Source organism: Cydia amplana, chromosome 24 (assembly GCF_948474715.1).
Source record: "Cydia amplana chromosome 24, ilCydAmpl1.1, whole genome shotgun sequence".
NCBI classification, from domain to species: Eukaryota; Metazoa; Arthropoda; class Insecta; order Lepidoptera; family Tortricidae; genus Cydia; species Cydia amplana.
In genome coordinates, this window is record NC_086092.1 from 6,447,852 (window position 1) to 6,462,926 (window position 15,075).

At 35.4% G+C, this 15,075-nt stretch overlaps 3 protein-coding genes across 3 annotated transcripts in view; 1 reads left to right on the forward strand and 2 right to left on the reverse strand.

The window, feature by feature from the left end:
* Positions 1-1,314, reverse strand: part of LOC134659245 (ITG-like peptide) — a 46,614-nt gene extending 45,300 nt beyond the window's left edge. The window contains exon 1 of the mRNA XM_063514889.1: positions 1,282-1,314. Within this exon, the coding sequence (XP_063370959.1) occupies positions 1,282-1,289 (8 nt within the window). The 5' untranslated portion in view covers positions 1,290-1,314. The remainder of the gene's footprint in view (positions 1-1,281) is intronic.
* Positions 1,315-7,027: 5,713 nt separating this feature from the next.
* Positions 7,028-11,336, reverse strand: LOC134659295 (uncharacterized). The gene is made up of 2 exons (XM_063514947.1): positions 11,213-11,336; positions 7,028-7,514 (listed from the first exon to the last, which is right to left on the reverse strand). Exons 1-2 carry the CDS (start codon positions 11,264-11,266, stop codon positions 7,080-7,082), a joined length of 489 nt encoding a protein of 162 aa, XP_063371017.1. The 5' UTR covers positions 11,267-11,336; the 3' UTR covers positions 7,028-7,079.
* Positions 11,337-13,219: 1,883 nt separating this feature from the next.
* Positions 13,220-14,621, forward strand: LOC134659249 (uncharacterized). The gene is made up of 2 exons (XM_063514892.1): positions 13,220-13,299; positions 14,132-14,621. Exons 1-2 carry the CDS (start codon positions 13,255-13,257, stop codon positions 14,579-14,581), a joined length of 495 nt encoding a protein of 164 aa, XP_063370962.1. The 5' UTR covers positions 13,220-13,254; the 3' UTR covers positions 14,582-14,621.
* The last annotated feature ends 454 nt before the right edge of the window (positions 14,622-15,075 follow it).

The following is a 15,075-nucleotide window of genomic DNA, read 5'->3' on the forward strand; positions in this document are numbered from 1 at the left end:
CATTTTTGTAGGTAGTAAAGCCATAAATGTAAGCACACGGTTTATACGAAATCTTAGGGCAGAGGGAATATATTTCCCACATGATTTTGAACTTTGTTTTAAAGTAATAGGGTTCAATTTTGCATAATTTCTGACACCCTTATGTCTTAAGGGTTATACAACGTGTTTTTTTTAGGGTTCCCGGCCCAAAGAGTAAAAACGGGACCCTATTACTAAGACTTCACTGTCTGTCTGTCTCTCCGTCTGTCCGTCTGTCTATCTGTCACCAGGCTGTATCTCATGAAGATAGCTAGGTAGTTGAAATTTTCACAGATGATGTATTTCTGTTGCCGCTATAACAACAAACACTAAAAACAGAATAAAATAAATATTTAAGCGAAACCATACAACAAAAGTGATTTTTATGCCGTTTTTTGCGTAATGGTACGGAACCCTTCGTGCGCGAGTCCGATTCGCACTTGGCCGGTTTTTTCTCTAATGTTGTTAACACACTACCCTAACAAACATTGAAATTTTAATCAAAAAGGCTTTATAAACCAGTTTTTTAATAAAAGTCTAAGTAAATTAAAGTTACATCAAATAAATGAAGTGTCCAATTTTAGAATCGCGATGTCCAGAAATGACAATTCATTTAATCTGACAAACTTCGAAATTTCAATCAACTGCCTCATTTTCATCATTCTTTCGATCCTTTTTTTAAAGCCTAATAAATCGATTGAACCTGGCAAAAACAAATAAATAAATAATTAACCTTCTAAAGCTCACGGTATCTATCTTATAGTAGGTACTTATTAAGTGCGATGAAATTTAAATCGTGTTCTATTGGAACCGACAGGCATTTGTTTTGTACCGTTCAATAGGGTATTCAACAGTATTTAAAATAAATTATTTTACACCATGCATGAAATAAAGCACCAGAAGATTAATAGATAAACGTAAACAACAGTTATTTTTAGACACAATTTCTATTTTAAACCCCGTATAAAACTATAAAGAGTAGGTAATTTGATTGTGACGTCACAAGCTAGTGTTTCATATAAACTCCCTAGTAGCAAAATCGTTTTGACAGTTCGATAAAAGAAACTGATTTGACTAGTAGTCAAATACCCTAAAACAGACAGGCATTTGTTTGTTTCGTTCAATTTTAAAACAAAACAAAATCGACACGCGTTGAAATTTCACTGCCAAATTTTTACTTGTATGGCCAGCCATACCAGTAAAAAGGCCCAGGCCTTAGGCGAATAAATCGCACAGATAGTATACACAGTGTATTGTACTTACCGATACATGGTGTTGCCTGGAGCGGGTCTGAAGGTGTACTGGATCTATATTGGGGGGTCTGCGCCGCGCATAGGGGCGGGTTAACAGTGGGCGGCGAGGGGTGCGATCGGCGATGCGATTTTTAGTCGCAATACGACTATGTATTTTTTTTTTTCAGGTAACTTCATAAATATGTATACATTTAAAATATAACTTCTGACTGACTGGCTGTCTTAGGACTTCTGAGCGATAACACCGCTTGTTGTTACCTAATGTAATGTGGTTCTTTTTTCTGTATTATTTTTCATTATGTGGTGCACAATAAAGAATATATTATTATATTATTAGTAGCGACCCGCCCCGGCTTCGCACGGGTTAACAAATTAAACATAAACCTTCCTCTTGAATCACTCTATCCATTAAAAATCGCCGCATCAAAATCCGTTGCGTAGTTTTAAAGATCTAAGCATACATAGGGAGAGTCAGCGGGAAGCGACTTTGAACACGCTTTTTTTAATTTATTTTTTTATTATTCTTATTAGGTCGACCTGTATGTAACTATGTAATGGAATCTAAGGTAACTAATTTAACCATCTTCCAAGGATCGTAGCGTCATGAAAATTGGCAGGTGTATGTAGTTCTGATGACAATACAATAATATGGTACTGTCGAACTGATCTGATGATGGAGACAGGAGGTGGCCATAGGAACTCTCGAGCTGTATGTAACTAACATGTAATGGAATCTAAGGTAACTAATTTAACCATCTTCCAAGGATCGTAGCGTCATGAAAATTGGCAGTTGTATGTAGTTCTGATGACAATACAATAATATGGTACTGTCGAGTCTGATGATGGAGACAGGAGGTGGCCATAAGAACTCTGTGATGAAACAACGCAACCTAATTGTGTTAGGGGTTTATAGAATTATCTCGATGAGTATTAGTTGTCTGTCGTAAGAAAAGTACAGTCAGCGATAAAAGCTTGTACCAAAAATCTAATTATTGCCAAAAACTTATGTACTATGTATAGTGATAGTGATAGTCGCAAAGCAGAAGTTCACCAATATGGTGTCGCCCTTACCTGCTAGCGTCACACGCCGCCGGAAGTAACCATATATCCTCAGTTTCCGCCTTTTTGTAAAGTGCCGCAGGATATAAGTACCCTTTCAGCAAATGCGAGTAAACTGGCTAATAACTTAACGTTAGGTAAATCTTTCTTTTTTCAGGTAAAATATATTTAACACCATTACGAAATATAATTTGATATTTACCACTAGCTTTTCGGCGAAGGAAAACATCGTGAGGAAACCTGCATACATCTGCGAAGCAATTCAAAGGTGTATGTGAAGTCCCCAATCCGCGTTGGGCTAGCGTGGGGACTATAGCCCAAACCCTCTCGCGCATGAGAGGAGGCCTGTGCCCAGCAGTGGGATGTATACAGGCTGAAATTATTATTATAATATATTTAATAGAAAGGCAAAATGTGGTTTTCTATGTAAAAGTTTACAGATGGCTAAAATGAAGGTTCTTAAAGCAATACTTACTTGAGAATATTACTTTAATTTAAGTTTTTAATGATTGTAGACCAAAATGTCCTTATCTTATACCTTTACCTTTATATACCTATTTATATATTTCGGGGATCTTGGAAACGGCTCTAACGATTTCGATGAAATTTGCTATAGGTACGGGGGTTTTCAGGGGCGAAAAATCGATCTAACTAAATACGTGTTATCTCTGAGAAAACGCGAATTTTTGAGTTTTTATATGTCTTCCAGATATTGTGTAGGTAGGTACTGCTTAATATAATAAAAACAGGATTTTAGCTTTATAAAACACTACTCTGGCGGCATGTATGCCAGTTTGTTGGCATGCCGTAAAATTAGGCATAAAACGTACCTAAGCTAAAATGCTTTCATACTAAAACTAGAGGCCATTTAGACGTAAAAAGACGTGCCAGCCTCGTAAACAGAATGAAAAGTTAACCCTTTGTTAGCTACCTACATTGTAGTAAAAGGTGATGGTCGGATAGCAACTGCAGCTACAATACTGTGGCGACATTACTGCTCCGACTTTGACACTGTCAAATGTCAATATCCTTGATGAAACTGATGAATTGAACGTTCAAATCGCGGCAGTAATGGAGCGGCGAACGTCATTCGTTTTAGCGATTGATCCTTGTAAAAATTATATTGATGTATTTTTATTTTATTTATTTAAGGTTTACCAACAGATACAACACTACAGAAATAACAGATACAAGCCAAAAATACACGAATCCAATTATAGGTAAACAAGAGATGCGATAGATATATATATATATATATATATATATATATATTCTAATTACATAAGACCCAAAGTATAAAGTAATATAGGTACCTAACATACTTATAGTTAAATTAGAACTTAGCATACATGAAGCTAGCGTTATTATACTACACTAGAGCGTTTTTATAAAAGAAATTCTTAAAACTACTGATCATAGTAATCATCTTTGTTAAGAAATAATCAATCAGTCATTTATATTCAGGCAACTAAGACCTATAGATACATACCTTACAAACTAACATATAAACAATAATAAAAATCTTAAATACAAAAAAAAAACATTTTCTTGACTCATTATTCTGTTGCGGCGTCTGCTCTGGTGTATGTAGGATTCGGCAGATTACCACGGTACCGCCGAAATATCACACCCTTATAATATAGATTGACACCGGTTTAAAAATGTGTTATTGATTGTTTGATTCAGTTAGGTTTTCATCGTCCTCACCACACTTTTGTGATTCCAAAGGCTCCGTGTACCCTTGCTTCCTTAGCGACTGAATCACTTGCTTATTCAAATCCACGTCAGCCCTGTAGTGTTCGTCACAAGCCGCCATCTTCTTTATAAGACCGTTAACGACCGTCATCTCTCCTGCCCCAGCGACTGGGCTTCCCGCAAAAAAGCTAGACGTGTGGATCAGCTGATTTAAATGGACATTGGACAGTAAAATTCTACCTTCAGGACCCATTGCGAATAACGCTGAAGGGCCTGCATGCCCTTCGTTCGCAAACCTAGTGTCAACTAAGAAACCTTGTGAGTTGTACAACCTACCGTTTCTTACGTGCACGTCAAACATGTTACGCTCCTGGGTTTTGTAATAAGTAACGAAGGGAGGACATTTGTAGTTACTCTGCCATGCGCAGGTTGTCTGCTCATCTTTGTATCTACTCTGCATGTGGTAGGTCTCATAAGCAATCGCTATGCTTGAAAGTTTCTCATGGCTCGCAAAGAGAGCGCAGCTAGTATTGTTGGTCCATTTGCAAGTATGTACGCCTTCTACATTAACCACATACAATTTTTCATTGAATGATACAACATATTTCGGTGTATCTACATGTGAAGGCATATTCCGGCAACTATCAATAGTAGTATCAGCATTGAGAGAACAATTCCACAAATTACCATCTACTGTTATCGCGTAAATACTGTTTTCCATATTTCCGATGCCATATATACGTGAATTCATTTCGTACATTACCGTGCAACTATTGATTGCTTTCAATGAGCAACGTAAAACTTTTCCATTATCCTGTCCGATGAATATATATTTTCCTAAATGGCTGAACGCCCACATATAGCTTTCCGTCATTGTCTTTAATATTCGGCAGCTATCTGGTTGATTTAAGTCGCATCGTAGAATACCAGGAGGACTATATTGAGAAGCATACAGATACATCCCTTCAGCCGACAAGGATACTGTGTCAGAACTGCCAGTATAAAAATCAATACACGATTTTTTCTCATAAATGTCGCATCTTAGAATCAAACCAGAAGAAAAACTTGCAAAGAGGTACTCTCCAAAAACAAATAATGCATAAACATGAGAACTCCCCTCATGGAAAACTTCACACTCATTTGGTTCTGCCAAAAGACATCTCAGAATTTCTCCAGTTTCTTTCCCAATGAACATAACTGCAGGCGTAGCGTATATTGGGTCACGAATCCTGAGATCTTCCGTTTTTATTATCTTGGTAAAAGTAGTTGAGGCATTGAAGAATCTAGCAGTCCCAAGGTCTTCACTTGTTGGATTATAGTCTTCAGGAACTACTGCGGCAGCTTTCGCCGCCGCGAGAGAACACACCAGTAATAATAACTTCATGTCAGACCAAAGTTCCAATGCGAACTGAATGACTCGACTCAGTGCTGGCTTGTTTGCATAAAAGAGATAAGACCAGAGACGATAATGTAGGTGAAAGGTCATGACAGATAAATGTAAAAATTCTTAGAATTCAGATATCTTGCGTTCTGTATTTAACGCAGATTGTAAATTAAATATTAAACGCTTCTTTTTCTATTGAAATATATATATAAAAAGACTGGTGACCAAAGGACTGGTAGCTACTTCGGCCAGAGACTTAGTCTAGCCATCCAACGAGGTAACGCTGCCAGTCTTCTGGGTACCATAACACATTTGACAGCGACTTGGGAAGATTTTTTAAATTATAAGTCCATATATAAGTTTATTTGTAAGTTTATTTTAAGTTTTATAATATATGTAGTTTAGTTATATTGTTTAGTTTGTCTTTTTATGTCCCAATAATAAAGTTTTATTAGTAAGTTTTAAGTGTTAAGTTTTTTAGTTCGCACTGAAGAAATATCATAGATTTAGATTTTTAGATTTAGATATTTATTCCCATAATACGAAATTACATTATAAATTATGCTAAAATCTACATGAATTTATATTATGATCGTCATTAACATTAACATGATATTATTTATTAGATACAAATTAAAATATAGTTTTTGATATTATCTCTAAGGTAGGTACTTTTTAGGGTTCCGTACCCAAAGGTTAAAAACGGGACCCTATTACTAACATTCCGCTGTCCGTCCGTCCGTCCGTCCGTCTGTCACTAGGCTGTATCTCACGAACCGTGATAGCTAGACAGTTGAAATTTTCACAGACGATGTATTTCTGTTGCCGCTATAACAACAAATACTAAAAACAGAATAAAATAAAGATTTAAGCGGGGCTCCCATACAACAAACGTGATTTTTGACCGAAGTTAGCAACGTCGGGCGGGGTCAGTACTTGGATGGGTGACCGTTTTTTTGCTTGTTTTGCTCTATTTTTTGTTGATGGTGCGGAACCCTCCGTGCGCGAGTCCGACTCGCACTTGGCCGGTTTTTTTTTCTAATTTTATACCAAATTTAATTTAAATAAGGTCGCCAAATGTCCGTTCTCGACATATCATAAATTATGATTCATAATCATAACTATATATAATAATAATATAATATAATATAATATAGCCTTTTATTTCTACATTTTTTTTTTTTACATTTCAATGTTTATATATGTATGTTTTATTTTATGTGGATCCCTTATGGGTGAAGGCCTTCACCCATAACTATATATTATGTATATATTATCTATGTCTAATCTAATACCTGTAAGCGAGCAATTCTTGTATATTTATTTATTTATTTATTTATATATATATTTCGGGGATCTCGGAAACGGCTCTAACGATTTCGATGAAATTTGGTATATGGGGGTTTTCGGGGGCGAAAAACCGATCTAGCTAGGTCTTATCCCTAAGAAAACGCGCATTTTTGAGTTTTTATATATTTTTCGACCAAAGCTCGGTTTCCCAGATATTAGATATTGAGAGATATTAGATAGAGAGAGATTTAATTTGCCTCAAGTTTTATTCCTCCCAATACCAGTAATTAATGACGTAAGGGTTAGCTTCCAAAGAAAAAAAAAACAATTGATGACCTTAACATGTATTTAAATAGCAGGTTCCATTAACACTGACATCATTATACAAGCAGTTCAAGCAGGGTGCGTACGGTCGCCAGAACCAGTTGCAGCAGGCCAGGCAGCAGACCGCCACCGATGCCCACCAGCACGTCGTCTGCGACGTCCGTGATGGCTGACACCAGCGTCGTGAGCAGGCCCTGAAGGCTGACAACACCTGATGGAGGAGTACTTGGACTTGCCCCAGCAGCATACTCAGGCAAACTCCTCAAGAAGTTCACTATAGCTAGCGCTTGAGAATATAACTTCAGAAGACTTGTCTCCAACGCTGATAAGTCCACGGGGATTAGACAGCTGATGGATGGAGGTAGAGTATCGAAGATCGAGAGTAGGGAAAGGAGGAGGTTGTACACGTTGTTCAGAAGGGGCAGGAGGATGTTCACTAAGGGGTATACTGCTGGGAGCTGGGCTGATGCTGTGACCGCGGAAACTGGGGCCTGGAAAGGAAATGAAACTGTTAAAAAAGAACAATATTCTTTACGTCACCGTAGGGCCGTAAGTGGGATTTTCTCACTTCCTGACCAAGGCAAGACGTAAAACTTTAGACAAACCACGGGCGGTAATTCGTAAAGTCCCAGATCGCATATTTATGGCCCTCGCCTTCGGTTCGGGGCACAAACACCTGCGATCTGGAGCATTTACGAATTCACCTCCCTAGGTATGTAATGTATGCCTTTTGTCATTTACAGGGGTCGGACAAAAAGTGCGGATGACGTAAAAATGACGTAATCTTGCACACAGGATGATGTTTGAGTTTGTATTTAAACTTCCGTGTGACATGTAGTAACAAAGTAGTATTAATGAAGTAACATAATAATCGTAAATAAATCCATGGAATTAATAATACAGGTGGTAGGGTGATGTAGTGAATAAAATAAATTTCACGAAACTTGCCACAATATTCGAGTAAAGATGACATTTTAGAGCGTTTTCTTATACATTAGTAAATATAAATTTTAGCTAAATATAATCGTGAAGATACAATAGCTAAACAATAACGAAGTCAATTTATTGTTCATCTGATTGACAATGTTTCAGTCAAAAACGTACTTACTCATTTCAAGTGGCGATATCGTTTAATAAAGAGGTTTTTAAATGATAAGTGATAATTGTTAATGAAAATCAAAAATACTATTTGAAATCATCCTATAAGTGGTTTGACGTCATCCGCACTTTTTGTCCGACCCCTGGTCATTTATCTTTACATCTTTCTACTCTGCAGGAAAACAAGAAGATTTGAGAACAGTGTGGGAATGCCGCCGGAACAGTAACCTGCAGCTCCAACTCCAGGGAATTGGTCTGAATGAACGCGACACGTGATCGACAGCCCGCCTGCTTCCGGCCGGGCGTCCCTACACTACATCTACATCTATTACGCCTTTTGTCAGTATAGTATCATTTAATCAAAACATCGTGAGGAAACCAGACTAATCCCAATACGGGCCTAGTTTACCCTCTGGGTTGGAAGGTCAGATGGCAGTCGCTTCCGTAAAAACTAGTGCCCACGCCAATTACTGGAATTAGTTGCCAAGCGGACCCCAGGCTCCCATGAGCCGTGGCAAAATTCTTTATTTCTTTATTCTGAACAATAATTATTGTGTCGAACATTGAATAGCTTAAAAATTAAAATTAAAATTAAAATTATGTACATTGTTATCAAAAAAAAAATACTGAAGATAAGTATATAAAATTCCAGAATCACAATTTACACTTACAAATGTCACCAGTTAATTACAATATTATTATAATAAAATTCACAGCACACATCCAAATTAAAAATTACTCACTTACTAAAAAATAATTACAAATGCCAGTCTCCAGTCAAATGTCAGTCAACTTAATAATAAGTAAATAAATCCCTATCACAATAATATAAAAAAATAAAAATTTAATTCAACATTAGAGACGAGTGTCTTAGAATAAACACTAATATTGCTCGTCTGATACAAAATCTGCTATAGAATAATATGATTTTTTTAAAAGATGCTGTCTGAGTCTTACACTAAACAATTTGCTATTTAAAATAGATTTTAATTCGATTGGTAACTTATTAAACAGAAAGATTGCCTGGTAGCTGGCGGCATGCTTCATGATATTAAGTCGCGGGACAAGGTTACATTTCAGATCCTTCCGTCTAGTCGACAGCCTGATTTCCCGATCTGTAATGCTCTCATATTTATGTAAATGCTTAATTAAATCTGTTAGGAGGACGAGGATATAAAGCGACGGTACCGTAAGGATATTAAGCTTTATAAAATGTTCTCTGCAAGACTCCCTCTGAGGTATTCTAACAATTATCCTAATAGCCCTTTTTTGAAGTATGGAAGCTGCATCGACATTATATTGATAACTATTTCCCCATTGCTTGATGCTGTATCGCAGTTTAGACTCCACTAGAGCATGGTAGACTGCTTTAAGTTGAGTCGTATGAATTAAATCTCGTAAGGAGCGAAGGGCATAGCATGCAGAGCTTATGGAATTGGTTAGTGCCTGTAGTTCATGTATTCAATTCAATTGGGCATCAATATGAACCCCCAGAAATTTCACCACATCAGCCTGTAAGATTTTGCTTCCGTTTAAAGTAATGTTTAGTTTATCCGAATTGTTAGAAGTAGCGGAAAACAAAATCACATTCGTCTTTTTTGTGTTAAGTTTTAAGTTGTTGACTGTAAACCACATATTACAAGTCATCAAAACAGCGTTTGCTTTGTCATTTAATTGTGTCATGCTTTCCGCTGTAACTACCGCATTTGTATCATCTGCAAACACTACTAGCTTTGTCTGCGGTACTGTATTTTCTATCTAAGGAATGAGGTCATTCACAAAATGCAGGGACAACGCGAGGAAGATGACGAGTATCATTTAATTTGTTGTTAAAAGGATGACTCTCGTTAGACCGGGCCGTGTCCGGGCCGGAGCTTCCCGTAGTCATCGTAAACGCAGCAGCGATCTAACATCTTTGGCACGTTTGTACCTACCAGATGACCGACAGAATGGGGCTTAGGTTTTTATATACGCCAAATTTATTTTTATTATTTTGTTTATTTAAGTTAGTTTTTAGGGTTCCGTACCCAAAGGGTAAAAATGGGACCCTATTACTAAGACTCCGCTGTCCGTCTGTCCGTCCGTCCGTCCGTCCGTCTGTCACCAAGCTGTATCTCACGAACCGTGATAGCTAGACAGTTGAAATTTTCACAGATGATGTATTTCTGTTGCCGCTATAACAACAAATACTAAAAACAGAATAAAATAAAGATTTAAGTGGGGCTCCCATACAACAAACGTGATTTTTGACCGAAGTTAAGCAACGTCGGGCGGGGTCAGTACTTGGATGGGTGACCGTTTTTTTGCTTGTTTTGCTTTATTTTTTGTTGATGGTGCGGAACCCTCCGTGCGCGAGTCCGACTCGCACTTGGCCGGTTTTTTAATTTATTTTAAAATACTATTGTCTTATACGTGACAATTTATTAAATATTAAATACAATTTTTTTAAATAGTTATGTATGAATTGGTAATGACACTGATATCATTATTAATTTATTGTTTTTAATTAATTATTAATGTTTTTAAATTTCTATTTATTGTAAATTGTATTGTATGTACGGACTTAATTTGCTATTGTATTATTTTTTTTCATTGATATTTAATTGAAGTTTTATATACCTACTATGAAATCATTAATTGTAATGCACTTGAATCCCATTGTAAATATGAACCCATGTTGACAGTGTATGATCAGTACCAATAAATGAATCTATCTAATTATTTCACAAAAAATAATAGCAGCATTCATAATTTTTACACGACTGCCCAAAAAAAGGAGTGTACTTAATGTTTTTACTCGAAGTAGACGTCTACTACGATATGTTAACATAACAAAATTATTTGAGTCTGGGTCATTATGTATGTCAAATTCGACATAACTTTGACCTATGGTATAAAGTTACTTAGTATAATTTATTTATACAATTTTGTATTTTATGTTTTATTTATGTTGTTTGTATGCTTACAACATTTAAGTACTATTTAAGTGTATTATGATAGTCAACATTTTTGGGTATTCTTCGATGAAATAAAATGTATTTTTATTTTATCTTTATCTTCTTTTTTTAACTGATTGTCTTTTCTCACTCACCGTTGCTATACAAACAGCTAGTACACAAAACGCAAGCGAAACTTTTAACGCCATTATAATATAATAAATATATTTACCGAATAACGTCACGCCTATATGTTTTCCGTATTTATATAATAAATATAAGCACTTGCAAGTTTTATATGACCGATTTCAAAATTGGTCTAATCGATACTGTTTATTAATACTTGTGTAAAATTTGATAACACTGAATGTGATAGTAAAAGCAGTTACTGGGGTCATTACCTCATTTTGTGAAACAGATATGTTGAAAATGTGTCAAAAAATTATTTTACAGTACATATGGTCCTATTTTCCCGCACTAGTGCGTAAAATAGCATTTTTCGTGAGATGTCAAAAGTTTAAAGGGCCATATATACTGTAAAACGTACGATACACGTGCGAATAGGTAATTCGGAACTCGTGTCGATTTAAAACACGACCGAATTTATCGCCACTCGTTTCGAATTTCCTCTTTTCCGCACTTGTATCGTAAATAACTATTTTGAGAGTTTAACAAACAAATGTGCAATAGGCTTATGCCGACTAGTATGATTGGTTATCTATTTGTAAATTTTTTTCGTAAAAAATATTGCGTTTTTTATAGAATTAATCTATTATGTGCAATACTAGTCAGGGCAATAATTATATTTGACTAGCTGATTTCTACTATCTCCAAATCCAAGGATATTCTTCAATATTCCGTAATTTTTACTTAAATGTCGGCTACATCATCCAATGTTTAAAAAATATTGTTTGAGCAGTTATTACACTTAGAGCTCAAATTTTATTTCTTAAGCCAGTTTTAAAATAAATTCGTTATAAAATAAAACAAATAATTTTTTTTTGATAGGATTTAAATTATAAATAAATTTTTTACGCGATAAAATTTTGTGCTGTCACAAAAATTATATTATTAAATATAATTGTCACCAAAAAATGCAGCTTCACAGAAATGACAACAATTGTATACGGCGGCGATTTATATAAAGTTGCTGATTTGATTACATAACATCAGGTCAATGTCATGATGTACATGCGTTTTTACAATACATTTATAGTTAACTGACGAGTCAGCAATTGTTTTATTGTCATATAGGCGGCTTTGAAGTGCATTGGACTACTTAGACGTGACTTATGTAGAGAAGACTCGACACATAGATGTAACTAAATATTGAGCGTCTTGAAAAAGGGAATATTTTGGCTAGATTTTGAAAATATTACTTTAATAACTGATTTATATGTATATTTTTTAATAACTGTTTTAATAATATATAGTTAAATTATTAATAACTTGCTTATCTTTTGATAATTATATAAATGTATTATAGTAAATATCTGGGAGACCGAGCTTTGCTCGGAAAACATATAAAAACTCAAAAATGCGCGTTTTCTCAGAGACAAAACCTAGCTAGATCGATTTTTCGCCCCCGAAAACCCCCATATAGCAAATTTCATCGAAATCGTTAGAGCCGTTCCCGAGATCCCTGAAATACATATATAAATAAATAAATAAACAAGAATTGCTCGTTTAAAGGTATTAGATTAGATAGACGAGTTAGACTCCTTTTTAAAGGAATGGACAGAGATTGCTCAAGATCGGGAAGACTGGAAAAAATGGGGGGATGCCGTCGCCCAGCAGTGGGACATTATGGGCTCAAATAACAAAAAGGTGTACCTAAATAAATAAATAAATAAATAAATAAGCCTTTTATTTTTCTCATTATTTTTACATGCAGTATAACATTTCATTTAATATATGTCCATATATTAAAGGTGTACCTATAGGTAGTCAATTTGCCATATTTTGAATATCCAATTCCTTAATACAAGGACAATTCAACCTATTTTGCCATATTTGGAAACTTTAGATAACGAAAGAATCTAGTGTGTACTATTTTATTTACCTATTATATAACTTATCAGTAATGTCCTATAACAGTTACTAATGTTATTTAGTAACTATTTCGTACTTGCGATAACTACTGTTTATATATAGTAACACGTTATATATTTTTTTAATTCCTTGTTAAAATATCAAAATGAATTGGAAATATTTTTTGGCGGCGCTCGCGGTAGTGGCAGTGGTTAGTGTGTTTCTTATCATTATCTATATTTTTGTTATTATATCACTTATTGCATACTAACCGACATAAGATATGTAAGTTGAAAAGATAAATAATTATCTGAAAATTTTAATCATGTTAAACATAAACTTCGAATAAATTTCATTAAATTGTAGCTACTATTTTTCATTAAGTACCTAATGATTTATGTATCTAAAACAAACAGGCCCTTAATTGAGTAATTTTTAAATTTAAATTTAATTATTGTGTTTGTATCCGTCTTATTTTATTTAACTAAAATAAACAAGCTTGAAAATTACGATGTGGCGAAAATTACATAATATTCGTAGTTCCGTGTTATGGGCTTAATAATAATTTGAAAAATTCGTGAAATTTAAAATTCCATTGCTCTTTTTTAATTTTTACACGTCAAATATATTTTTCCGACTTATTATGACTACGAAGCAAAATCATTGTGTGGAATATTAACTTTTTTTTGTCTGAACCCCTAGAATCTTTTGAGAGAACAATAATTTGATAACGTTAGAAATTTGGCTAACCTATCGCGATGATTTATTATCATTATTTTTTTACTTTAGTTTATAACATATATATTTCTTAAGACTTTCAATATTAACAAGATAGATATCAATGACAATTCGAATAATCTAATACGGGTAGGTAAGTGTACCTAGCCAACACAACGGGGCCTGTTTTTCCATTAAACGCAAGTAGCAAATAACAAATGTATGAACTCGCAATAAACACTCATCAATGTTCACAGGCTTAAAAAAACTAGCTATAGTTCCCCGTATTGCTTAAACCATTTTTTAAATAATTTTCTTTATTCCAGATCCCATCAGGCGAAGCTATGATCCCAGCATACTCCGTATCCGCCCTTCGCCTAGCATTTGACGAGATCGCTACAGTCCTGCCCATCGCCAACCAGCTCGCCTGCCTCCTGATCCCGTTCCTCATCAACCTGATCAACAACTTAAACAACCTGTCGAACATTGTTCAGAACTTAACTCCAGCTATACTCCCGTATTTCGGCTGCACTTTACCGCTTTTATACGCAACTTTGACTGATTTAGCTTCGGTTTTATTCCTGTATATAAGCGTATTGATATCGTTATTTAGATCTAATGTGCTAGCGGCCCCTGGTTTGCTGATAGGTCTTGTTTCTCAAGTTTTGAACCTGGTGATTGGGCTGTTGACAGGATTGACTGACAGCACAGGTCTTTTGGGTAGTCTGATCAAATTGATTACTAGCATTTTGGTGGAATTGGAGAAGCTGCTCTGAACGATGGGTAAATTATTAAAATGAATGCGTATTTAATTGTGTTCTTATTGTTTAATCATATCCTCCTAGTCAAAATTGTTGTTAGCATCGTGGATAAAATAATATTTACAAAAATATATGCACTTTTAACAAAACTTGGTGCGATCACTAGTAAAGCATGACCAACGTTAGACCGGGCCGTGTCCGGGCCGGAGCTTCCGGCGCTTACTTTCTATCACAGATGATGGTGATCACGTGATGCTTTCCATAGAAAACGAAGCTCCGGAAGCTCCGGCCCGGACACGATCCGGTCTAACGTGAGTCATCCTTAAATGGGAAAGGATAATTAACACAACACAATTACAATTAATTAACACAAGCCCTATTTAATTTCTTTTCTTTTTTCCTTTTTTTTGCGCCGTTGGTACAGTACGGATGTCTACCGTCTCCAATTCTCCCTCAATTGCTCAAAGGTTAACTGGAAGAGATCCCTTAAAGGGATAAGTTCGCCTTTG

Bases quoted from the DNA above. Each gene is read 5' to 3' on its own strand.
- LOC134659295 (XM_063514947.1), bottom strand. From the start codon at position 11,266: ATGGCGTTAAAAGTTTCGCTTGCGTTTTGTGTACTAGCTGTTTGTATA. The intron at 7,515-11,212 runs GTGAGTGAGAAA...TTTCCTTTCCAG, and splicing joins TAGCTGTTTGTATAGCAACG to GCCCCAGTTTCCGCGGTCAC.
- LOC134659249 (XM_063514892.1), top strand. From the start codon at position 13,255: ATGAATTGGAAATATTTTTTGGCGGCGCTCGCGGTAGTGGCAGTG. The intron at 13,300-14,131 runs GTTAGTGTGTTT...TCTTTATTCCAG, and splicing joins CGCTCGCGGTAGTGGCAGTG to ATCCCATCAGGCGAAGCTAT.